This window comes from Cnephaeus nilssonii (genome assembly GCF_951640355.1).
Source record: "Cnephaeus nilssonii genome assembly, chromosome: 7".
Taxonomy (NCBI): domain Eukaryota; kingdom Metazoa; phylum Chordata; class Mammalia; order Chiroptera; family Vespertilionidae; genus Cnephaeus; species Cnephaeus nilssonii.
In genome coordinates this window covers 91,041,670-91,066,538 of record NC_137078.1, presented here as the reverse complement: position 1 = coordinate 91,066,538, position 24,869 = coordinate 91,041,670, and the positions used below count along the sequence as shown (strand labels likewise).

Here is a 24,869-nt window from a genome sequence, read left to right as displayed (position 1 = left end):
TGTGAGGGAGGCAGGCTCTAGATTCTTTTATTTTTCCCACGTGGATATCCTAACACGACTTATTTAACGGTTCTTCATTTCTCAGCCGATTCAAAGGGCTCCCTTGATCCTACACGAAGTCCCACATACAGAGAATTGTTTCTGGTTCTCTAATCTATGCCAGCTGTCCAATGTCTCTGTTCACACGCCAGCACCGCACTACGTTATTCCCCGCAGCTTCATGACATAGTTTGAAAAGGCCAGCTCCCTCACTGTTCTTTTTCAAAACTGTCTTGGCCATGGTGCATCTTCTCTTCCAGGCGAATCCGCTTTCGAGTCCCGTGAAAAATTAACTCAGAATGTCGGTTGGGAGCACACTGAAATGATAGATTAATTTGGGGGATGGCATCTTTTGTGATATGGAGCCTTTCTATCCATGATCGGGGTATTCATCTGCATTTATTCAGGTTCTCTTTAACATCCTCCAGCCAAGTTTTACAGTTTTCTTTGTAAAGGTCTCACCCATTTCTCAATGGAGTAATTATTGCACCCAATTCTTTCACGTTCAGAACCTTCTCTAGTCCCTCCCTTCCTTCCGCAGCTCCTGGACCAACAGCGCCTCTGCTCACCCCTTTCCCTACGCAGTCACTAGGACAGGTCGCACACATTTCCCAGTGGTTCTCAAGTTGCATCTTACAAGTGTTTCCCATTCTTAACTGCAGGGTAAACCCCTAAGGGCCAGGCCGCGTTTTCTTCCGGCTTGAGGAGGGGACACGCATGAGTTGTGGGAAGGTTTACTGCTAACAAGGGAGGAGGAGGACCGAAACCGGTTTGGCTCAGTGGATAGAGCGTCGGCCTGCGGACTGGAAGGTCCCGGGTTCGATTCCGGTCAGGGGCATGTGCCTTGGTTGCGGTTTGGCTCAGTGGATAGAGCGTCGGCCTGCGGACTGGAAGGTCCCGGGTTCGATTCCGGTCAGGGGCATGTGCCTTGGTTGCGGTTTGGCTCAGTGGATAGAGCGTCGGCCTGCGGACTGGAAGGTCCCGGGTTCGATTCCGGTCAGGGGCATGTGCCTTGGTTGCGGGCACATCCCCGGTGGGGGGGGGTGTGGGAGGCGGCTGGTCGATGTTTCTCTCTCATCGAGACGTTTCTAGCTCTCTGTCCCTCTCCCTTCCTCCCTGTAAAAATCAATAAAATATATATTAAAAAAAAAAGGGGGGAGGAGGAGGAGGAGGAGGAGGAGGAGGGAAAGAGGGTGGGGGCTCCACAGCAGGGAAGTGGGAGGAGCCTGTTCACGTGGCCTTTGGGAAACAGGAATGCCGGGAGGACCCACCTCTGCAGGAACAAAAAGCCTCCCTCTTGTACCCTCATCCTGTGTGGTCACCTGCACGTGTCAGGGTCCGGGGCTTCTGCTCTGGGAGGAGGTGCAGCTGAGGGTGCCCTCCCATAGCCCACCCACCACACACCACCCTGAGAAGTCACACACGCAGTCACGTGGCCCACGGTACAAGTACTTTATTTCCATTACAATAGTGCCACACAGGAACTACAGTAGCACAAAACGTTAAGAATACAAAAACCGGATTCCCAGCCCCAAACCCACGTCCATGTACCTGCAGACAAGCCAGCCGCAGGGCTCCCTGGGCTTCAGGGGCAGGGTCTCCTCCCCATGGCCCCCCCCTCGCCCCCCCTCCCCACTCACAGCGCACCAGGGAGCAATGAGTGCAAATGGCAGTCCCTCTGGCTGGACCCTCAGCTCTAGGACACTTTTTTCGGCTGGGAGGTCCCAGTCCTTGGTGCTGCAGACACCGGGCGCACAGGGGCCGGAGGGCAGGGAGGGCAGCAGGACTGGGACAGCTTGCTCTGGCTCCGGTCTGAGCCTTCCTCTGAAGAGCTCCCAGGCCTGTTGCGTGTGGGGCTAGAAACCAGCTCTGGGCTGATCGGAAGGCGGGCGAGGCAGTGGCTGAGCTGTGGCTTCTGCTGGGCAAGGAGGACCTGGCCTCCTGGGCCAGGCGGGTGCCTGCGGGAGCGGGGCCTGCCAGGCAGCCTGGGCTGCGGAGACGGGGGACCGTGGCGGGCACCGGCTGCTCCTGCCTGCGTCCCAGGCACTGTTTCCCCGGAGGGCCAGGGTGGGGCTCCGATGAGCTCCACCTGGGGGGGCTTCTGAACTGAGGCCTCAGCCGGACCGGGCTGGGGGGCGCCCCCCTCACAGCCTCCCATGGCTGAAAGCATTTCCCAAGAAGGAGTCCGAATAGCTACAAGGATTGTCTGGATTCAACCCAAGGGGCTGAGGGTGGGGCGGCGCTCGGGGCGAGGTCAGGGGTTCCTGACCCTGACCCCGGCGCACTGACCTGGAGGCAGAGCTTCTGTGCTGGTGGGAGGCAGCTCTGTGGGCACGGGGAGGAGGGGGTATGGCCTTGTGTTCCAGTCAGGACACTTGGGGCTTCACTGAGGAGGCCAAGGGACCCTGGGGGTGAGGGGCTGTCTCCCCGGGGTGCGCCCAGGGTCACAGCCTCGATAAGGCACTAGAGAACAGAGGGCGGGAGGGTGGAGGACGGAGCTCAGAGGGAGGGTCTGGGGCCTGTGGGAGAGGAGGACTATTTCCTTTTCCTCCTCTGGGGAAGAGGGTTGGTAAGGTAGTGGCTGGAGTGGGGATGCTGGAGAGGCAAGGGGCCCCCAGGACAGACATGGAGGGGACGACAAAGGAGGGATGAGGAGAGCACATCTGATGGGGGTGGGGGGGGGGTGTCACAGGGTCCTGTGGTCCAGATCCAGGTGCTTGGGCACCCGACTGGGTTTGAGGGCCCTGCCCTGGCCTCATGCTGCTACAGCCCTCAGGCTCCTGCTGCGACTTTGGGGATCAGACCTTTCTCGCTGGGGTTCCCGCTGTCGGGCTCTGGTACGCTACGCGGGGTGGTCCCATGAGCTGGGCCTCCCCGAGCTGGCCCCTTCCCGGCTGGCCCCCAGGCCTCTCCTCCCTACACCAGGCGATGGAGGCGGACACCGTGTATTCCACGGCCTGAAGACCTGCTCACGGGCCCGGGCGTGGCTGCCCGAGCTCAGCCTTGCAGCCAGGGAGGCAGGGAGAGGGGTCAATCAGTGGGGCTTCCCTTGTCCACAGGTTATTTAGAAAAACAGAACATAATAAATATACCAATCCTCTCCTTAAAAAAAAAAAAAAAAAGTGTTTTAGATGTATTATCTCCCTGAAGATTTCCAGTGTATTCCACAATGTTTAAAAAATAGTTTCCCCAAAAATATATTTTTAAAGCATTTGACACAGTGGTATCTGTGGTGTATCCGGCGCCGGATGTGGGCGTGGGGCTGTGCCCACTGCCCTTGTCAGCGTGGGGCCCAGGCCTGGCGAGCAGCCAGCCTGACACCCAAATGCCCGTCAGAGTGGGTGCGCGCGGGGCTGGGGTGACAGGGTCTCCACAGGGGGTCAAATCTCGGATTATGCTGAGAACCCACATCACAGCTCAGTTCCGGCCGAAAACCCTCCAGTGCGGGGGCGGGGGCCCTGGGCGACCAGGGGGTCTGGGGGGCACCCTGGGCACTGGACGGAGGGGGCAGCCTGTGGGCTCCACCCTGCGGGTCAGCCCCGCCCCGCCCCACCGGCCTCCGCTGCGGCTCTCGTCTTCGCCCCTCACCAGACTTCGCACTTGTGACGCGGGTTCATGGGCGAGCCGGGCGGGCAGTGGAAGTGTTCCGAGAACTCCCTGGAGTTGGAGACAGAGCCGATGACCCGGAAGCGGGAGGGGCTGTGGGGATCCGTGATGAGGCCCTCGTGGGTGCTCTCGGGCGTGCGGACGGAGCACCAGACCTTTGTGAGGGCAAAAGGGAGAGGCGGGGGTCACTGTGGGCTCCGGAGGCGGCAGAGCAATGAGCCCCCACCTGGTTCTAGGAGCCCCGGGGTCAGGAAGGTCAGCCACGTGGCCCAGAAAGAAAGAGCGGACGGGTGTGTCCCCCATCCCAGCATCCTCCACTGCAGTTGTCTCCTCCTGTGCTCCTGTCTGTGCCGGGCAGCTGTGCTAGATTTCATCGGAACAGAGGATTCGGCCCCCAAACCATTCTGAAAACCTCGGACTGAGTCCATGTCACCCACTTCCTGGACAGAACAGCTGCCTGAAGGCCTGGCAGCGCTGGGTGCCAACGGAAGGCTCTACGCTGCATGCCGGCTCAAGGGACGACTGGGTGCACACTGAGTTGAAGAAATTTCTGGAACCCAGAACCAGAAGGGCCCTCAGGGACCACCTTGTCCGCTCACCTACCGGAGGCAGCAGTCCCTTCACTAGCACGCCTGGCCCGTCCCCGAATCTCTCCCGTGAGAGGAAAGCGCCCCTCACAGGGCAGCTGCCCCTGGACGGTCCCATGGACTGGGAGGTTCCCCGCGTGGGGGGGAGCTCGCCTTTGGCTCTCCGAGCTCCCGGAACAGCGAGATGCCCGAGTTTGGCCTTTTCCTAACGAACTCACCTGCGCAAACCCCAGGAAGAAGAGCTGGTCGTTGGTGAGCCCCAGGGTGGGCAGCGTCTGCTCGGGTCCGTTCTGCTGCACCCAGTTCTGGTAGGCCTGGGGGGAGAGAAAGCAGAGCTCGGCTCCGGGACATGAGCAGGCAGGGCGGCGGCCGAGGGGCCAGCGCGGGAGATCTCGGGAGTTCCGCCCTGAGAGCTGGTTTCTGGGGTCTGGCGTCAGCTCTGACGGCCCGGCTCCGCCCAGGGGTGCCGGCTTCTTTACCGGGACGCCTTCGGAGGCGAGCGCCTTCAACCCGTGGCTTTAAATACCATCCCCATGCCAAAGGCCCTCCAATGCGTACTTGGTATATTCAACTACCCCAAGATGCATCTCCAGCTTAACACGGCACAGACAGAACGAAAGGGCACACACACACACACACACACACGCACACGCACACGCGCGTGCACAGTAAGTGGTATTGAGGTCCAAACCCCAGAACTCCTCTGACTCTTCTTCCAATCAAAGCAAACACCCCAAATCTGACCGCTTCTCACACTTCCCATGGCTCCCTCCCGTTTCCTGCCTGGACAACCTCACACAGCCTCCTCACTAGTCCCCCTGCCTCAAACCAGCCCAGTTCCAACCCCCTCCCGACCTGGCAGCGTAAGCCACCCTTACAGAGCAGGGGGTGGCGGACTTCTTCTGTGAAGGGCCAGAGAGTGAATAGTTTCAGCTCTGGAGGCTGACTGGTCTCTGTTGCCACCCCTCAGTCCTGCCCCCCGTAGCGTGAAAGCGGCCACAGACAACGTGGAGAAGGATGGGCCTGGCCAGAGCCCCCCAATATTTACAGAACTCGGCTGAGGGCTGCGTGTGGCCCGCGGTCTGTAGCTCTGCTGACCTCTGTTTTAGAGGATGAATTGGCCCACGTCACTCCTCTATTTAAAAACCATGCGGCGACCCCCCCCTGTACCCCGAATAACACCCGAGCTCCTCGCTCTGGGCCCAGCTGCTCCTCCAACCTCACCTCCCCAACTCGGCCCTGCTCTCCCTCCGCCCACCGCCCTTCCTGCCCTCGAACTCGCCCGGCTGTGTGTCCACCTCGTGGCCCCGGCACGCACTCTTCTTCCCCTGCCTCTTCCTCATCATCTAGGTCTCGATTCAGATGCCAGCCCCTGACCACGATCCCCCGTTCTGGACTGTGGGGCTCTCCTGGAAACGATCTTATTTGTCTCGGGGTGCACGGCCTTTCTGTCCTCTCCCTGTCCCACGACAATGGTGACTTGGTGAGAGCGGGATCCTATGTCTTGCCACAGAAACCCCAGTGTCCACAGCAGTGCACGTGGGGGAGGCCTGCAATACAGTCACTGACCAGTGCCCTTCACACAAGCGACCGATGTTTCTGGGCTGTTTCCTCAACTGCAAAATGGGGGCTGTGAGACCTCCCTGTAAAGGTTTGGGGGTACACGGTAAGGCCTAAATGAACGGCACCTCTTAACATTTCTGCTCTTGCCCTAACCGGTTTGGCTCAGTGGATAGAGCGTCGGCCTCAGGACTGAAAGGTCCCAGGTTCGATTCCGGTCAAGGGCATGTGCCTTGGTTGCGGGCACATCCCCAGTAGGGGGTGTGCAGGAGGCAGCTGATCGATGTTTCTCTCTCATCGATGTTTCTAACTCTCTATCCCTCTCCCTTCCTCTCTGTAAAAAATCAATAAAATATTTTTAAAAGATATTTCTGCTCTGACTACCTGGGGAGGAGGAAGCGGCCGCTCTCTGATAAATGCCTCCTCTTCTCCCGTGGCCTGTCGTCATTCCCACCCGATCAGCTACTATTCCTGAACGACACTCTGGATCAGGCCCTGTCCCCAGCTGTCACGTGTCGCACCCCAGGGACGCAGGGTTCAGCCAAGCACACCGAGGCTCAGCGGCCAGGTGACTTACTCCAGAACCAGGACTCAGCCCGGACCTGGCTCCATGGCCAGGGTCCCTGCCCTCCCTTCTGGGCCCGCCGCTGCCCCAATTAGTGGCCCCCCCTGCCCAGGGGAGAACAGGCAGGACTTCGGTGGGCCCAGCCCAAGCCCTTTCCCGAGTCTCTCTGGCGGCCTAACAGGCTCTCAGCAGAAAGCCTAACGGGCGCCCAGCTCTGGGCCAGGTGCCTTCCCGGACACCCTCTCCAGGAGTCCTCACTACACCCGTTTCACAGATGAGGGGATGGAGGCTCACAGAGCGGCTGCCACTGGCCCCAGCTTGTCTGCAACGACCCAGACCTGGACGGGCCCGGGCCGTGTGTGGGGAGCGGGCCTCTTACCCGGTAGGCCGCCTTGAGGCCCCCGTTATCTGCGATGTTCTCCCCGAGGGTGTGCCGGCCGTTCACCGGCTCCCCGTTCACGCTGTAGTTGCCGTACTGCTGCACCATGCACTCGGTCTGCCGCTTGAAAGCCTCCACGGACGAGTTCTTCCACCAGGGCCGGAGGTTCCCGTCCTTGTCGTACTCCCGCCCTGCAGGGGCAGAGGGAAGCGTCAGGTCAGGGGAGGAGGCGGCGGGCTGGGACCTGCGGCGGCTGCTGCACCTCTCCTCCCATCTGCCACCCGCGCTGGGGAGATGTCCGCTGAGCGCTGAAGAGCCGGGCAGAGGAACAACCCGGGTGGGGGCGGGGGTGGAGGAAGGTGATCCAGGCCAAGGACCAGCGTGTCCAAAGTGTCAGGGGCTCGCTGCCAAGGCTGCTGAGGGTCTCTGACCCTGAGCCCCAGAAGGGTAAATGGAGCCTCCGAGGCCCTGCCTCCCACGTCTTGGTCTTGGGGTCCCCCAGGCAGGAGGTAGCGAGGAGGATTCTGAATGTTAGTCGGTGAGGAGGGGAACCTCAACTCCTTTGGCTGTGGTCAGACCAGAGAAGTCTCAGGAACAGTGGACAAGTGTACGCTCCCACTCACTACCCACCCCCGAGGACCGGACACCTTCCAGGAGCAGGTTGCTCCACGGTGCGCCTGACTCAGTCCTCACATTCACCACCGTGCCCATTTTACAGACAAGGAAACAGAGGCCCGGAGAGACGACGGGACTTGCTAAAGTTCATCCGATCGGCAGGAGGATTTGAAGCCAGAGCCTCTGTCTCACGGCTGAGTAAGAGGCTTAGAAGTGAAAGAAGCAAAAGCAGAATCAGTGGGGCCAGGAAGCTGATGGGCCCCCTCTGAAGGGAACCCCAAGGAACTCATACCTTGATCATCAAAAGCATGAGTCAGCTCGTGGCCCACGACGACACCGATGCCGCCGAAGTTTAAGGCCCTGGGGGGGAGGACACGAAGGTGAGAGGGGAGAGGTCGCCGCTTCCCAGGCCCGGAGACACGGCAGAGGCCCACAGTGCTCTGCGGGGACGTGGCCGCAGCCTGGGCCTGAAGCCCGTCAGAAGCTGGTGCCTTGGGTGTGCTCAGCCTGTGCCCACTGGGCGCCAAGCACTGGGCTAGAGGCTCCGCAGAACTGCACTGTCCTCTTTGGTCATCACCAACGAGTTAGGCGTGAGTCACCGACTCTGTAGATGAGCCAACCAAGGCCTGGAATGGTGCGACCGCTTTGCCCAAGGGCCACCGGGTCAGCAAAGCGAAGCCCGTGGGACCTTTCCGAGACAGTGCCCTCGCCCTTCCCAGCTCCCCGGCTGCGACTGCTCTGAAACACTGTTAGAGGCACCCTCCCCCGAGGTCCCGCTGTGCAGGGGCTCCCAGAACCAGGAGGCCCTGCAGGGAAGCCCGGGGAGTGATGATGTCCCCTCTGAAAGGTCTCTGAATGTCCCAAGCTCCCTGGGTGAGTGGGGCAAAGGGTCCCCAGTGAGGCCGGCTGGATCGTGTGGTCAGCTGTGGGCTGGGGCTGGGCTGGGGGCCCGGTGCGGGGTGGGGAAGGAGATGGGGCGGGAGCACCAGGAACATCGTCCATACATGGGTGAAGAGCGGGTGTAGAACGGGGCCTGCAGGATTCCAGCTGGAAACACGATCTCGTTCTTGGTGGGCGAGTAGTACGCATTCACCATGGGAGGGGTCATGCTCCACCTGCAAGCAGCATGCACATGGACAGTCAGGACGGCCTGGGGAGGGCCCGGGGGGCAGCCCACCGGGAGGATATCAAGAGCCGAGAAAATGTGGATGCCCTTGACCCCAGGCCCAAGTGCACACACGTACGGGGACATCCACAGCAACACTGGTTTTGAGAGGGAAACCAGAAAACACCTAAATGTCTACAAATAAGGGATCGGCTAAATCTAACATCACGCCACACAATGCAACACCGAGGCGCTGACAAAGAACATAAGCCTGGCTGGTATGGCTCAGTGGTTGAGCGTTGACCTATGAACCAGGAGGTCACAGTTCCATTCCCGGTCAGGGCACATGCCCGGGTTGTGGGCTCGAACCCCAGTGTGGGATGTGCAGGAGGCAGCCGATCAGAGTCTCTCTCATCATTGATGTTTCTATCTCTCCCTCCCTCTCTCTTCCTCTCTGAAATCAATAAAAAAATATATATTTTTAAAAAAGAACATCTTTAGTGATGTAGCCTAGTCATTAATTTAATTAAAACCAGACCCTTGAGTACAAGACCTTCAATACGATGTGACCACATCTGTATCCGAGAGGATAAATGACGAACTGACATTTCAGACGTGGGTACTTGTCAGACGTTTTCTTGAAATTGAAAAAAATGAACTTGTCACCTCAAGGAAAATAACTGACACCACTTGACGCCAATGATAAAAATTCAAGGTTAAAAATATATTTAGATGTGTCAAGTGAAAATTAAAATCCTAAAAAGCTTGTATCAGCCAGCTTCCTGACCCTTAAAGGCTTTTCTCAGCAGCTCAGTGGTGGTACTATCAGATGTGGGTTTTCTTGGATATTGTGTCATCAAAGTGTCACTATTTGGAAGACAGATGTGAAACCCAGCGAGTCACTGTTTTCCAAACGACCCATGTTTCATGTTAAAAATCATGGGTGGGTAAAAGATGGATCAAAGTGCCAGAGAGACGGATGGTTTTTAGTATAATGAAGTATGAAAAGTTCATGGAGATAGTTTCCGATTCCACAGGGCAGTTAGCCTTTAAGAAATTACCACTTCATGAATCTTGGTTTAATATCAATCCAGAACGTGCCCTAGTATGAGGAAAGACTATTAAAATACGCCCCCCTTTTCCAACTACATATCTGTGTGAGACTAGATTTGCTTTATATAGCTCAAAAAACAATACACTGTAATAGGTTGAATATAATATAGAATTATATTGTATAATTGTACGTAATAAAGAAACAGATATGAGAATCCAGATGTCTACGATTAAGCCAGAGACATTAAAGAAATTTGAAAAAGTCAAACAATACCTCTTTTTTTCCTCATTAAACTGATAAAAGTTTTTTTTCCCCCATAAAATGTGCATAAAAATTGATGAAACTTTTATAAAAAAGCTCTCTGGGTCCAATAGTTTTTTAAGAGCGTAGAAGGGGCCGGAGCCGGTTTGGCTCAGTGGATAGAGCGTCGGCCTGTGGACTGAAGGGTCCCGGGTTTGGTTCCAGTCAAGGGCATGTACCTTGGTTGCGGGCACATCCCCAGTGGGAGGTGTGCAGGAGGCGGCTGATCGATGTTTCTCTCTCATCGATGTTTCAAACTCTCTATCTCTCTCCCTTCCTCTCTGTAAAAAATCAATAAAATATATTAAAAAAAAAAGAGCGTAGAAGGGGTCCTTTTTTAAAATATATATATTTTATTGATTTTTTACAGAGAGGAAGAGAGAGGGATAGAGAGTTAGAAACATTGATGAGAGAGAATCATCGATCAGCTGCCTCTTGCACACCCCCTATTGGGGATGTGCCCGCAACCAAGGTACATGCCCTTGACCGGAATTGAATCTGGGACCTTTCAGTCCACAGGCCGACGCTCTAGCCACTGAGCCAAACCGGTTTTGGCTAGAAGGGGTCCTTGATGGTATCTGGTACTGAAACAGTCGGCCACTGGATGATGTTTCTGGTGTGGAGGGGACGGGACCATGAGGGGCAGAGCGAGACAGGAAGGACATTCTCTTTAAGGGCCTAGATAAGTGATGGCGAACCTATGACACGCGTGTCAGCACTGACACGCGTAGCCATTTTTGATGACACGCGGCTGCTGAGGCGGCCGCATGCCGAGGATGAAACATTTGCTGCTCCTGAGGATGAAACATTTGCGAAATAATGTTTTTTCCTCAAAGTGACACACTACCCGAGTTATGCTCAGTTTTTTGGCGAAGTTTGACACACCAAGCTCAAAAGGTTGCCCATCACTGGCCTAGACAGTCACTCTGTCTCTCCAGGTGAGCCCCATGGAGATGTGGTAAGGGACACCCAATGACAGGATACTGAGAACCTGAAAACATCATATTTATATTAAAATAATGATGCTGAAACCGGTTTGGCTCAGTGGGTAGAGCGTTGGTCTGCGGACTGAAGGGTCCCAGGTTCGATTCCGGTCAAGGGCATGTACATTGTTTGCAGGCACATCCCCAGTAGGGGGTGTGCAGGAGGCAGCTGGTCGATGTTTCTCTCTCATCGATGTTTCTAGCTCTCTCTCCCTCTCCCTTCCTCTCTGTAAAAAATCAATAAAATATATTTAAAAAAATAATGATGAGTACATAAGTGGGTAGGAAATGACACTTCAGTGAAAAACTGTAGCCTAATTGTAAAAGACCAGATACGTTCAGGACCCTGTGGCAGTACCTGTGCCGTATTCTGGAGATAAAAGACTGCCTTCTTGTGCATTTTAGAGGTACCATGCCTGGTTGTAGAAGGGAAACAGATGCTCAAAGCCCTGCTGTCCACCAGGGGGCACCAGAGGCACAGAGAAGTTGCTTTTGCCGCCTGCCTGGTAAGCTTTATTCTGCAAAATGTGTTAGGCACAGAGGGAGATTTGCCTGAGAACTAGCACTGGGCTGACTGCACCTGGGTTTTCTGAAGAGACTATTAAAACAACAGCTACCAGGTCTCACTCCAGGTGACGTTGATTTAACAACGTCTGGTGGACAGGCCAGAAAGCTTTTATTTTATTCTTTTACTTTTTAATTTTTTTAGAGAGAGAATGGAGGGGAGAGAGGAAGCGGGGGGGGAGAGAGAAACATCAATGAGAGAGAGACACATCAATTGGTTGCCTCCCGCATGCATCCCAACCAGGGCCAGGGATTGAACCTGCAACTGAGGTACGTGCCCTTGACCGGGAATCGAACCCGCAACCCTTTGGTCCGTGGGTCAATGCTCTAACCGGCCAGGGCAGAAAGCTGTCTTTAAAAAAAAATTCCTCAGAGACTCCTGATGTGCGGTAAGGTTTGGGAAGCACAGCTGTCGGGGGCCCATCTGGAACCTTCCCCAGCCTCCGGGGAACCGCCCTGGGAATCCCGCGCTCCTGTTGGTGAGGAGTTGGAGGAAACGAGCCCGAGCGGAGGCCTCCTCGGTGCGACCCTCCCGGGGTCCTCACACTCGGTGGTCACACCGGCTCCGAGTGCAGAAGCGGTGCTGGGAGGTGATGCCAGGACTGCTCCGCTCCAGGCCGGGCCACTCTGCCAACAGCCTGGCGCCGGGGCCCTCAGACCAGCCGGCCCCGCTCCTGCCTGGGAACACTTCCTCACCCTTGGGCCCCTCGTCTGGAAAGCGGAGGAGGGCCCTCAGGACAGTGATGTCGGCCCCTGGTCCACCAAGGTGAGCTCAGCCCGGAGCACCCCGCGAGCCGGGAGCCGGGGCCAGCACCTCCCTCCAGGCCCGCACTCACTGGTCTCTGTTGGGAGCTTTCCTCAGCTGGTCGGCAGTGACCCTCCAGGAGAAGTTGAAAAAGCGCATGGCGTTCTCGAAGTAGAGGTCCGGGACTGCTGTGTACTGGACGAGAGAGCAGAGCCAGGATCAGCGGGGCCAGGCCCGAGGCCCTCGGACCCCTGAACCCAGACCTCTTCGGACACTGAGGACACCGAGGGCCCGCGAGGCTAAGGGACTGGTCTGCCTGTCAGAGGCCAGAACGGGGCCTCGAGGCTGCAGGCTTGGGCTCTTCCCTCGGCCCTCCCCCTGCTGGGGCCTGGCACCCTCTCCCCCCAAGGACACAGAGAGCTTGCCCAGGGCCTCTGGCACCAGCAGACACCCCGCGGTGCCAGGCCCTGCAGCAGCACGCTGCCCGGCAGAGCTGGCTGCCCGCGCTGACGGGCACGCTCCGTGTCTGTGCTTTTCCTGTTAGACACCGGCCACTGTGGCTGCCGAGCATTTCAAAGGTGGCTAGAGTGGCTTTTAAATGTAATCTAAGCTTTTTCCTTTTTAAATTTAATTTAATTTTAAGTAATTAGATTTTTTTTTATTTATTTAATATATTTTATTGATTTTTTTACAGAGAGGAAGGGAGAGGGATAGAGAGTTAGAAACATCAATCAGCTGCCTCCTGCACACCCTCCACTGGGGATGTGCCCGCAACCAAGGTACATGCCCTTGACCGGAATCGAACCTGGGACCCTTCAGTCCGTAGGCTAACTCCCTATCCATTGAGTCAAACCGGTTAGGGCAAGTAATTAGATTTTGATGAATTAGCCAGCTATGGCCAGTGGCCACCATACAGGGTAGCACAGATCTCAGAAATCAGGCTGGATCCAGCTCTGAAGTGGCAGGGACAGGCGTTGCTGCGCATCTTCCTCACCCTCAGCCCGGCCTTCCCGCTCTTTTCAGGCGCGAGGTTCTCCCTCAGATCCCTCCGGGCTTTCTGGCTTTACCACCAGGAGCTAGTGAAACGCTGGGCCCTGGGCGGGCCTCCGTCCCCGTTTCCAGGAGCCCCTGGTCCCTGTCCTGACACTCTGGAGCACCTTAAATCACCCTCCAGGAAAAAGGCTGCAAAAGGCACCTCGCATTCTCAGAAATGGTCTTAATATCCCTGGGTTTTAAATAGAACCGTGATGAGACGTTATTATAATTGCAAAAAGGCCCGCGTTTATGAGTCTCAGTCGCAAAAAAATCTAAAAATGTACCTCTCAGGGCAGAAGCACGATGCATTGAAAGGAGCGATTTGCCAAAAGTTCTATCTACCAGGGTCACGTCAGCTACCCCTGCTGCCTAAAGGAAGCTTCAGTGCATTTGAGAGTTATGCTTCCTCTTTCCTGTTAGCATTTCAAGGGCCAAACCAGGGGTCAGGTTTCTCTGGGAAGGTGGGAAGGATCCTGGGACAGGAGGTAACTCTGGAGTCGGGGAGGAGGAGGCGGTACGAGGGGTCCACGCTGTACCCCACCGATGTTTTAGGGGGGCGTGCCAATGCTCTCTGCACCTTCTAGGGTGTTTCCTCCCACTATCAGCGGGGCACGTGGCACCGTTCTGGCACGGACTGCTGGGCCCTGGCTGCTGGTGGCTCCAGGGAAGGGGGCCTCCGGCTGGCCCAGGAGACCGAGGAGCAGGGAGAAGCTTCCTCGTGCCTGGCGCATCCCCAAAGCCCACAGCTCACCATCTCGAGATGTCTTCACAGTCCTGGTGGCCTCCAGCGCCCCATCTGGACCAGGCCTGCCTCTCCCCTTTCCCAAATGGGGACCCCAGGGACATCTGGGAATGCAAGGGGGCAGGCAGGAACCACTCACGTCGTTGAACACTTTGTCGAGCTCCTTGGGGTCCATGATGAAGTTGGGGTAGCCTATCATGTTGTAGATTGCGTCTGCCTGTTCGGGGGAGACACAGAGGCTAGACAGTGAGTGCCCCGTGGGGGCCGGGCTCAGGGTCTGGGCTAAGGGGACACAGGGCCAGGCTCCTCCCAGCCCAGGGCTTCCTCATCTCTTTCTGGAAGGACTCCTCTCCTGTTTAAATGCTACTCATCTCTCAGGTATCACTTCAATGTCACTTCTTAAGGGAGGCCTTCCCTAGTCATCACCCACCACCCACCTCAGGCCCTTCCCTCTCCATTAGACACGCGGCATCTCCCTGCACGCCCCCTCGCACACTCGGCGTGTCCTTCTCAGACAGTCGTGAACGCGACCGCGTGCTCAGGCTGCCCCTCCATCCCGCCGACTGTCCACCCCGAGGGCGGGGCAGCGCCCGGCTGTGGTCTCTCCGGCATCCACCCCCGTCAAGCTCCTGGCGGCCTCACCTTCTCCTTGGCTGACTTCCGCGTGTCTTCATCCATCCACTTGAGGGTGCTCAGGCTCTCCTCAAACGCCTTCTTGATCTCCAGGATGATCTCGCTGGCCTGCGGAGACAGAGCTGACCCTGGAGGGCGGGCCGTGGATGGTACCCCAGGGGGAGAATGACGGCAGGCAAAGACTAAACTCTGGTCTTGGCTCAAAGCCTCAGGCTCCCAGGTGCTGGGCTAAGAAGGGGGGGGTGGGCACAGCCATGCTCCCCAACCTTGCTCCTCAGTATACTAACGTCCCATAAGATAAGACTAGACTTCCATAAACAGGCTCCATGGTCAAATACGGTTAGAGTACGTTCTGAGAACGCTGGGCAAGTCTCTTGGCTATGGGGCTTTTCCGAGCCTTTAAGGGGCACCACGCAGTGGAATGTCTGTGGAGAAGGCTGGAACACATGGCCTCTCCCAGACTTATTGGGCCACAGAATCCCTGTCTGATGGAACGGGTTTACAATCTAGAGAACTCGAGTTCTAAGCAGCAGTTTTAGAAATGTTCTGCTCAGGCTGGAGAGGAATCGACATTCTCAAGGGCAATGTCACAGGCAGGCAGGCCAGGCAGAGGAAGAGTCCAGACCAGGGGAAGGCGGGGTTTGCAGCAGGAAGAGCAGAGGGGCTGATGGCCGACAGAACTGGACTCTGATTCTGCCCCAGGCAAGCCGCTCCATAGGTCTGAGTCTCCGCTTGCTAACCTCTGACTGCAGGTAGCATCCATGTGTTTAGTATTAGTAATAAAAACGGTAGAACAGCTACCTTTTATGGGACCCTTATTTCGTGCCTGGTGCTCTTACATGTAGCATCTCATTAATCTCCCCGTGTGGGATGCACACCTCCACCCCCACGTTACAGGTGAGGTGAGAATACGGCCCCAAGCCCCCCGCCCAGGAACTGGTAAATCCAGGGTCGGATTTGGTGCCTGCCTGCCTTCACATGCTTAGCCACGATGCGCCTCTGCCCGTCTAGAACACACCTGTCCCCCTCCGAGTAAGAAAACGTCAACCCTGGGCCTAGCGCTGCTCTGCCAACATCATGCTGCTGGTCCTCAGACCCTTGGAAGTGGGGAGGGCTGACGCGGTGAGGGTGAAACGAGATAACACAGCTAAACGGCCTGCGCTCTAGAGCAGTAACGCTCACGAGTGACTCTCATGATTCAGGGCTTCAGGAAACAAGGCCTCAGAGTTCAGGCTGGAGCCCTGGGGAGGGAAGGTCCAGACCAGACCAGAGTGTGGCCGCCAAGTTCACGAGCAGCCATCGCTGGCGTGAGGCCGCAGCCTGCGTCCGAGGGGAGGCACTTACCACGTTCTTGCTGTCCTCGGCGAAGGTCTCTTTGACAAACATGGGGCCCAGGGCGAAGCCCAAGTTGTTTTCTGTGTCACTCACGCAGAACTTCCAGCGAGGAAGGCAGGTCTAGAAACAGAGGGAGGGGTTACTGGGGCCCCGGCCTCCCTCCCAGCCCTGATGGTCTGGGAGGCAGCACCAGCTGGGGCCCCTGCTTCCTTCCAGAACTTTTCAGACACGGGACCAAGAGGCCACAGAATGGCCCTCATCATGGCCATCTACTCTTTCCTGAAATGGGCTCCGTGCACAGCACTTCGCAGGTGGGATCCTGTGTGGCCATCGGAATGACCTGGGAGGCAGGAAACAGACTCAGCACAGAGGAGTCTCTGGTCCAGGGTCCCAGTGACCAGAACTCTGCCACGCCTGACCCCACACCCACGCTCCCACCAGTCCTACCTCCTGGGGGAGGATGAGAATCCTGGCGACCAAGAACCTTGGGAAGTTACCTTGTCACCCCTGAGCAGCAGGAGGACCTTGCCAGGAGGCCAGGACCCAGCCCCCTTTAAAGCCTCCAGAGGAAGAACTGTCACAGCGACCCTGCCAGACTCTGACGCGGCCCCTGGTCCGGGCCTCACCCTCCAGCCCAGTGGCCTGCAGGACGCCTGTGCCGCTGAGCCAGGCACCAGGCTGCAGCCTCACCGAGCTCGGCTCGGGGACAGCGTGGCTCGGGAAGAAAGCACCACGGCTAGTTTTGGCCCCACCCGCTCCCCTGCCCAGCAGCCCTCTGTGGACAGTCTGCATGACCCAAGTGGGGGCCCCGTGCCCATAAATCTGTCGGCTGCAGAGGAAGCCAAGTCCTCTGGACCCTGGACAACAGGTGGCAAAACCCACCCATGTCAGGGCAGCCTGCTTCCTAATAGCCCTCAACGGAAAACCACCCCAACTCCCACCCGCAGGCAGATGGAAAACAAAACGTGGTGTTTTTATGCAACAGCACACTGTTTGGCAACAACAAGGACCAACTCCTGATCTACACAACACAGATGCATTTCACAGACACGCCGAGCAGAAGCCAGGCACAAAGGGCACCTAGGGTCTGACTCCGACTTCACCCTTCTACTCCCACCTGGGGGTGCGGGGTGGGGGCTACTGGGAAGGGGCTCAGAGAACTGCTGGGTAAACGGGGTGGTGGTTACATGGGTGATTTCCTCTGTCAAAACTCTCTGAACTGTGTATTTTATACATCTTGTTGCATGTAAGTTATACCTTCATTAAAAAAAATTCTTCCAGGCCAGAAGTGAGGAAGGGAGGCAAAGGCACGCTAGCCTTCTCTAAGTTTAGTCGCCCAAGTTCTTTTACGCTTTCCCACGCAGGTGTCTGCCTGGCCGTCTTCCCTCTCCCCCAACCCCACCCAGCCTTCCCCAGGGTAAGGCCTCCTGCGTGCTCAGGACACCTGGGCAGACCTCTTCAGTGTCCCTCTTTATTCTCTGCCTCTGTCTACCTCCCTCGTGGGTTCCATGCCCCTAGAGGGTACCCTGGTCATGCCAACCCCCAACCTAAGGCCTGGCACACAGTAGGTACTCAACCTGTGTTTGGGAGTGCATAGTAAGAGGCTCACCTTCTTGGTTCCATACATGACTTCCATGAACTTCTCGTCGGCATCCTGAAAGCGCTGATCAAGGAAGGTACTTGTCTTCCGCACCAGGTTCCAGATCATGTAGTTGTTCAGCAGGCTGGGGCGAGAGGAGACAAGACATGCTCAGAAGTGCCCCGGGCTGGAAATGTCGCGGCACTCCCCGCACTGACCTCTAGGGTGCGCTCACACCCAATATTCTGATCCCACGTGCTCTTCCCACACCCGTCTCAGTTTGTCAGGTAATGAATGCTCTCTAAGCACCTGGACTGTCACTTCCAGGGCAGAGCCTCGGTCTGAAAAGCCCTCAGTGCCTAGTGCAATAATCTGTACCCCACAAGTGCTCAGTAAGTGCTTGTGAGCCTCAAACTGGAACCAACAGGGGGAGGGGTGAGTACATAACCATCAATTTTCTCAGTGGAATCCCATGTAGCTATGAAAAATGAGGTCTGCAGAGGGCTTGGGATGACATGGGTAAAATGCTTCTGATAAAAGTCAAGGGAGGCCCTGGCCAGGCAGTTCAGTCAGAGCGTTGTCCCCATATGCCAAGGTTGCAGGTTTGATCCCCGGTCAGGGCACATACAAGAATCAATCAATGAATGCATAAATAAGTGGAACAACACATTGATGTCTCTCTCTCTCTCTAAAAAATCAATTAAAAACTAGCCCAGGGAAAAACAGACCATACCTCTAGCACAATGATGGGGGAAAAAGATGTGCATTAGAAACCCATCTCTGTCCTCTCACATACATGCTTTCTCTCTCCACATGTGCACACCCACAAACACACACATCCCACAAGATCTACCTTAGTATTTTGGGTAAATATAACTTTTTTCTGCAGTTTTCAAAAATTTCTACAACAAATCTTTAAAATTTAAGAAAACATCCTAAATACTAATAACACGAGCTAACATTTACCGAGTCCATTCCGCGTCAAGGCACTATATCAAAGCACTGCACATGGGTTATCTCACTCAAGTCTCACAACAACCCTACAGGGGAGGGGCTACTTGTACCCCCATTTTATGGATTCGGAAAATGAACCCGAGAAAGGGTAAGAGAAATGTGCCCGAGGCTACAAAGCTGGCAGGTGGGGGAGCTGGGATTTGAACCTGCGTTCATAACCATGGTGCCCTGCTGCCTCTCATAAAAACCAACGCCAGGGCCCACTTCCCCGAGTCAGTCTGTCATCGCTCGGCCATCCTGCCTGAGAAGAGGGCAGCAGGGTGGCCTCAGAGACTTCCTGCAAGAGGCCCGTCCCAGGCCGCCCGGTGTCCTCACCACTTGTCGGTGTTGTTGATGAGGGTGGAGACCTGGCTGAGGTACTCCTTGTCATAGACAACGATCGGCTCGGACTCGTTGATCTCCACGGGGGAGAAGATGGTGTTGAGGAAGGGCAGCCAGTTGATGGCGGGCGCCAAGGCCTGGAAGAGAAAAGAACAGGGTGATGCAGAGCCCAGGTCTCCAGGGCGTGTCCTGGTGCCTCCATCCTTGGACAAAGCAGAGAGCTGGGAGCTGTCCCACAATGCACTGGGAAGATGTCAAACCAAGGCTGGCTGGCTTTCATCGGAGATGATGCTGTACGTAGAATTCTTTTTTAAAAAATATACTCACGTGATATTGTATGGGCTGACCTCTCTGAAACATGTTAAAACTCATACAGCTAGTGGAACTTGCCATATTAAAATGTTGCTCAACATGACAAATTCCTAACCAAAAGGATTTTAATGTAGGAAATGAACATGTGAACATGACATTTAGGTGGCAAAATTCAGGTGACAAGTACAAGATAAACAGCAGAGAGAAATGTCGCAGCACTCCCCCCACTGACCTCTAGGGTGCGCTCACACCCAACATTCTGATCCCACGTGCCCTTCCCACACCCTTCTCAGTTTGTCAGGTAATGAATGCTCTCGAGAACCACCTGGTACGGAGTGTACCTAGGATTCTAAGAGCCAAAAATTGAACTTGATGTGGAACGAGGATGGGAGAGAGGAGACACAGCAGCAGCAGCAGCAAGAAGCTACTGTTGACCAAGCCCCTCCCATGCCAGGTGCCATGCTAATCACTCACACACCTCCCAACTGGTCCTCATGACAAGCCTAGGAGGTAGGTACTGTTATCCTCAGTGTATTGATGAGGAAACTGAGCCTTCGACAGGCCTAAATGGGTAAGTGTGTAGAATCTGGAACCACAGTGTCTGGGTTCATACTCCAGCTCTCTTACTTATGAGCTGTGTGACCCTGAGAAAGATGAGGAACCTCTCTGTGCCTTGGGAATCTGGAAAGTGGGGATCATCATAATAATAGAACATACTTCATAGGGTTAGTGTGAAGATTACATGAGTTAATATTGTCTGTTAGACTCAACATGTTGAATACCAATTGTATTCTGACTGGCCTTCTATACAACTGGTAAATTCAAGAACGACAGCCAGCTGTGCCCCAGCCGGTGTTGCTCAGTGGTTGGGGCATCGGCCCAAGCACCAAAGGGGTCTCAGGTTCAATTCCCAGTCAAGGGCACGTACCTGAGTTGCAGGATCGATCCCTGGCCCCGGTCAGGGCATATGCAGAAGGCAACCAATCAATGTGTCTCTCTCACATTGATGTTTCTCTCTCTCCTCCCCCCCCCCCCCGCTCCCTTTCACTTTCTCTAAAAAAAAAAAAAATCACGTGTAGAATGATAACCTTCAGCAAGAAAGGAAAAGCCCTTAGCTCAGCTGATGCACCGCAGGGAGCCCAGCAGCTCTATTTTAAGGTAATTTAAATCGAGCACCTGCGCAGGCTCCCTCCCCACAGAGGCACAGCCAGCTCTGTGCAACTCAGCTCTTGGCAGGCTGCACTTGCTCTTGGCCCACCTTGCGGGCCACCCCCCCCCGGCCCCCCACCGCCCCAGCTCAGGCTCAGAGCTCCCGTTAGTCTACAGCCAACATTTCCGCTTCCCACCAGGCAGCCTCCAGCCAAGCTGTGTGATCTCTCCAGGTTCCAATGATTGCTTTGTGAGTGTTTTGATTACAAAGTTAACTCAACATTTTTTTAAAAATTGTGGTAAAAATACACATCTAAAATGAACCCTCTTCACCCTTGTTAAGTGTGCACACAGTTCAGTGGCATCGTGAGGCAACCATCACCACCACCACCTTGCAGAAATGAAACTCGGTGCCTAACTCCTCCAGCCCCTGGGAGCCCCCACGCTACCTTCCTTCCGTCTCTGTGCATCTGACTGCGCATGGAAGTGGACTCACACAGAATCTGACCTTGTGTGACGGACTTATTTCACTTAGTAATGCCCTCAAGCCAAGCTGCACCACTTTTAAAAAATATATATTTTTATTGATTTCAGAGAGGAAGGGAGAGGGATAGAGAGATAGAAACATCAATGATGAGAGAGAATCATTGATTGGCTGCCTCCTGCATGCCCCCTACTTGGGGGATCGAGCCCGAAACCTCAGCATATGCCCTTGGCCGGAATCGAACCTGGGACCCTTTAGGCCACAGGCCAACGCTCTATCCACTGAGCCAAACCAGCTAGGGCAAGTTGCACCACTTTGGAATGGTCTGCTTTACACCTGTTTTTCCCATATGTCTTGTTATTTTTAGTTATCTTTTTGCCCTGTAATTTTACAGAATGCAATGTTTTTGGGACTACACGTGCTGTTTTACAGCCAAAGTGCCTGTAGCTATTGTCATCACTGCTCCAGGTCTCCCACGAGTGGGCCTGCGCTCATTCAATTCCAAATTCTGTTTTGTTCCCTTGAAAAAGGGCAAAATGCAAGATGCAGGAAGGTGCGAGAGGCATTATAAATGGCCTTCGTATGAATCAATAATGCAAAAGCTGCCCAGAAGGTGTGGCTCAGGGGTTGAGCATTGACCTATGAACCAGGAGGTCAAGGTTCGATTCCCGGTCAGGACACATGCTCAGGTTTCTGGCTTGATCCCCAGTAGGGAGCGTGCAGGAGGCAGCCAATCAATGGTCCTCTCTCATCATTGATGTTTCTTTCTCTCCCTCTCTTTTCCTCACTGAAATTAATAAAATACATATATTTTTAAAAAATAAGGTAAACTCAGTCTGTAACATCAGCTGGATCTATAACCTGTTGGTAAACACAGAGTCCTCCACGAGAGAGGCCGCCACGGAAACCCTCCATGTAACAGACACCGAACTTGCCGACGAGCGACAGTGGCTTTGCGGAGGTCACAGGGTGAACCAGTGACTGTGCAGGTCTAAAACCGGGGTGTACTCATGTGTCTGGTTTTAAAGGGCAGCTCAGCTCAGCTGCTGGGGAACAAGGACCTCAGAGGATGGAGGAGGGCCGCTCCCGCAGGCCAGGGCTTGACAACTGGCTCTCAGCGTGGCTTGTATTTCCACCCTGACCTACTCAGACTTCCCAGAGCTGGGAAGAGCTGTGCCCTGTGGGCTCCTGCAAACGTCTGCCTGCCCCACAGCGGGGCAGCGGGAAGGAGCCCTGTGCTGGCCTGAGAAGACCCAGTCTTTCTCTAAAATGGGGACAACGATCCCCACCTCCCCCTCCAGGGTTGGCTGCCCTGTGCCTCTCGGGACAGCTTGCTCAACAAACCCGAGTTTCCTCTCTTTCCAGCTTGTCCGTCCTGCTCCCTGGTCCTGGCAGGAGCCCCTCGGGCAGGCAACCTCTGGGGCTCCCCCTTAACATTTCTGTGGCTGCAAAACGTGGGGGTGTTTAGGTGAGACGCTCACATAGGGCTCCACACTTAGAGCCACCTGTCTACATGACCTGCTGGCAAAGACCCCTGGGAAATTGGCCAAGTTTACGAAGCGTCATTGTTTATACAATTCATAAGAGCTTCATAAACGGCAGGCGACTGGAACTCTCCGACCAGGGCACAGCCATCAGGAGATAAACCTCTACCTACTTAATACAGACCTGGTCCTCTAGGGCACAGATGCGCTGTGCAGGCCAATTCCCACAACTCCGAGGGAGGGTGCGTGTGGAATACCAGGATTTCCACATTTTCAACCTCTATTCCTGCAGAGAACGCCTAACTTGAACATGCGTGCCTAGGTCCGTCTCCAAGGAGATGGCTGCTTTAACCAACGAGGACACTCCACTTGTGACTCAAATCCTTTGGGGCACCCTGACGAGCTCTATTTTCCATACCCGCAGCCAGAGAGGACTGCCGGTCACCGACCCACCGGCTCAAGTAGGCTTGCAAAGAGGGAGAGAAAAGAAAGATGCTATCAGGCTTTGTCTCAGCTGGAGGATTTAAAGGGGATGGGACTCATTCCCAAACAACACCTTTTGGTGTGGAAGGTCCTGGAAAAGAATGGGAGGGTCCTCAGGTCCCCAGAGAAGCGACAGAAGGACGTTGGATTCAGTGCTCTGAACTCAGACTCTGCCGGGGGCGAGTCTGGGACCACGGCGCTCGGCGGGCAGCCCCACACTGAGGGCTGGAGGGCCTGCCCAGTCACCAGCAGGGTGGGAAGGAAGCCAATTTCCAGTAGCCAGCAAACAAGGCATTCTCTATCCAAGGGTGGAAGGAATCAAATGAGTTTAGCGCTGGAGACGTGGCTGGGATCACCCGTAACAAAGGAATAATACTAATCCCGATGACGAAGATCTATCTGCATTGCACGTATCCGTTTACAAAGTGAAATCTCATCCCTTGCTTCATCGCACCCTCTCGCAACCCCTGGGCAGGCCAGGCAGAGCTTCTTATCCGGGAGACGGGCCTCAGGGGCCCGGGACGGCTTTAAAGGTACTTGTCTCATATGTCCATGTGCCCATTTCCTCTGAGAGACACTGCACAGGGTTCAGCCTGTTTTCTAAGGGCTCTGCCACTCCAGCTGCCAGGGCAGGGGCTGCCACGCATTTGTCCCCCTGGCACACAGCAGGGGAGAATGAATGAGCAAAGCCCCATTTTACAAGAAAGGAAACCCAGGCTCAAAGAAGGGGTTGTGTGACTTGCCCAAGGTCTCACAGCTCGTGGGGGGGCTGGGCCAGAGCAGGCTTCTGACCCCGCCCAGGGCTCACACCACTCCAGGCTGCGGCCTCTGCCGAGTCCTCCCCAGGGGAAAGCTATGCAGCTGGGAGGGAGGAAGAACAGAACAAGGGCAATGGCGATAGGATGCCTGGGGGTAGAACCTGATAGCCAGGCTGGGGCTGATGTGCCCAGGGCTACTGTGCCTTCTCTGCCACTCCTGGGGTAGTCAGTTGGCATCGTGGCCACTGTGGGGAGCTGAGGCCCCCCCTTGAGCTGAGAACTGGGCAGCTGGAGCAAACCAAATTATGGTGCACAAACAGCACCTCCCTCGACCTGGCCTCAGAGCGGAAAAACAGGGCCAGATGGTGCCCATCACAGGCTGTTGATCTTCCTGACACCACCCCCCCCCCAGCACCACTCACCCTGATGCCAGCTTCTCGGGGCACCTAGCGGGCAGCTGGCACCCAGGAGGCCAGGTTTGCCTCCACCTGGGCTATGCTCACCCCTCTCCAGACTCGCCTTCCCTGGCTTCGCCCTGCCCTGCCCTCGTGCCCTGCTTCTCTTGCTCAAAGTACTTAGCGGTGAGTCTGGGGTTGTTTCCTTGTTGGTGGCCCCATGCACACCTGTCAAAGGGAGGGATGGAGGAGAAAAGGGCAGGGACCTCCGTGTTCTTCCAGAAATGAGAGTGAATGAGCCGAACTCTAATGCATGGGCAGGACTTGGCTGGTCAGAGGGTAGAGAAGGGAGGAGACCTTTTAGCCTGTCCCAGACATCCTCCCCAGAGAGCAAGGCCCAGCCAAGCATTCCTGGGTGATGGCAGGGAACAGGAAGATGGGCTGAGGCCACTCGGCTGGTTTCCTCCGTGACCCCGGGGGGTTTGGGGTAAGGCTGGACACTAACACCCCATGAAGTGGAAAGAAAGAACTTGGCAGGCAAACTCGTGACCTGCAAGTCCCAGGCAGCCACCAGGGGGCAGCCTTTCACAAAGGCTGAGCTACGGAGGGAACTTCTCAGGTAAGTCATGCTCAGTACAGAGAGCCTCACAGTTTGGACCCTAACCAGTGATGGCGAACCTATGACACGTGTGTCAGCACTGACACGCGTAGCCATTTCTGATTTGTGAAATAATGTTTTTTTCCTCAAAGTGACACACTACCCGAGTTATGCTCAGTTTTTTGGCGAAGTTTGACACACCAAGCTCAAAAGGTTGTCCATCACTGCCCTAACCTGATTCCACCGGGGTCACCGGGGTCACGGTCAGAAGCAGAGCTTCAGTTAGCCATGCCTGATTCCAATGCCAAGCTCCCCTGTTACGTAGGAGCCTCATGGCTTTCAACATGTCCCCTAACCTCCAGGCTTAAAAAAGAGTGAAGTGGCTCTAGATGGATAGAGAGTCCGCCTGTGGACTGAAGGGTCCCAGGTTCGATTCCTGCCAAGG

General features: G+C 55.5%; 1 protein-coding gene across 2 annotated transcripts in view; it reads right to left on the bottom strand.

Annotated features, from left to right (window-relative positions):
• Positions 1-1,477: 1,477 nt before the first annotated feature.
• The window catches only part of ECE1 (endothelin converting enzyme 1), a 99,481-nt gene continuing 76,089 nt past the window's right edge, over positions 1,478-24,869 (bottom strand). For both annotated transcript variants that reach the window (XM_079776737.1, XM_079776736.1), the window contains exons 9-19: positions 18,756-18,898; positions 17,457-17,571; positions 15,857-15,967; positions 14,522-14,620; positions 14,019-14,096; positions 12,194-12,297; positions 8,356-8,466; positions 7,644-7,711; positions 6,737-6,927; positions 4,451-4,546; positions 1,478-3,800 (exon numbers count right to left, since the gene is read on the bottom strand). In XM_079776737.1, the coding sequence (XP_079632863.1) occupies positions 3,624-3,800; positions 4,451-4,546; positions 6,737-6,927; positions 7,644-7,711; positions 8,356-8,466; positions 12,194-12,297; positions 14,019-14,096; positions 14,522-14,620; positions 15,857-15,967; positions 17,457-17,571; positions 18,756-18,898 (1,293 nt within the window). In that variant the 3' untranslated portion in view covers positions 1,478-3,623. The remainder of the gene's footprint in view (positions 3,801-4,450; positions 4,547-6,736; positions 6,928-7,643; positions 7,712-8,355; positions 8,467-12,193; positions 12,298-14,018; positions 14,097-14,521; positions 14,621-15,856; positions 15,968-17,456; positions 17,572-18,755; positions 18,899-24,869) is intronic.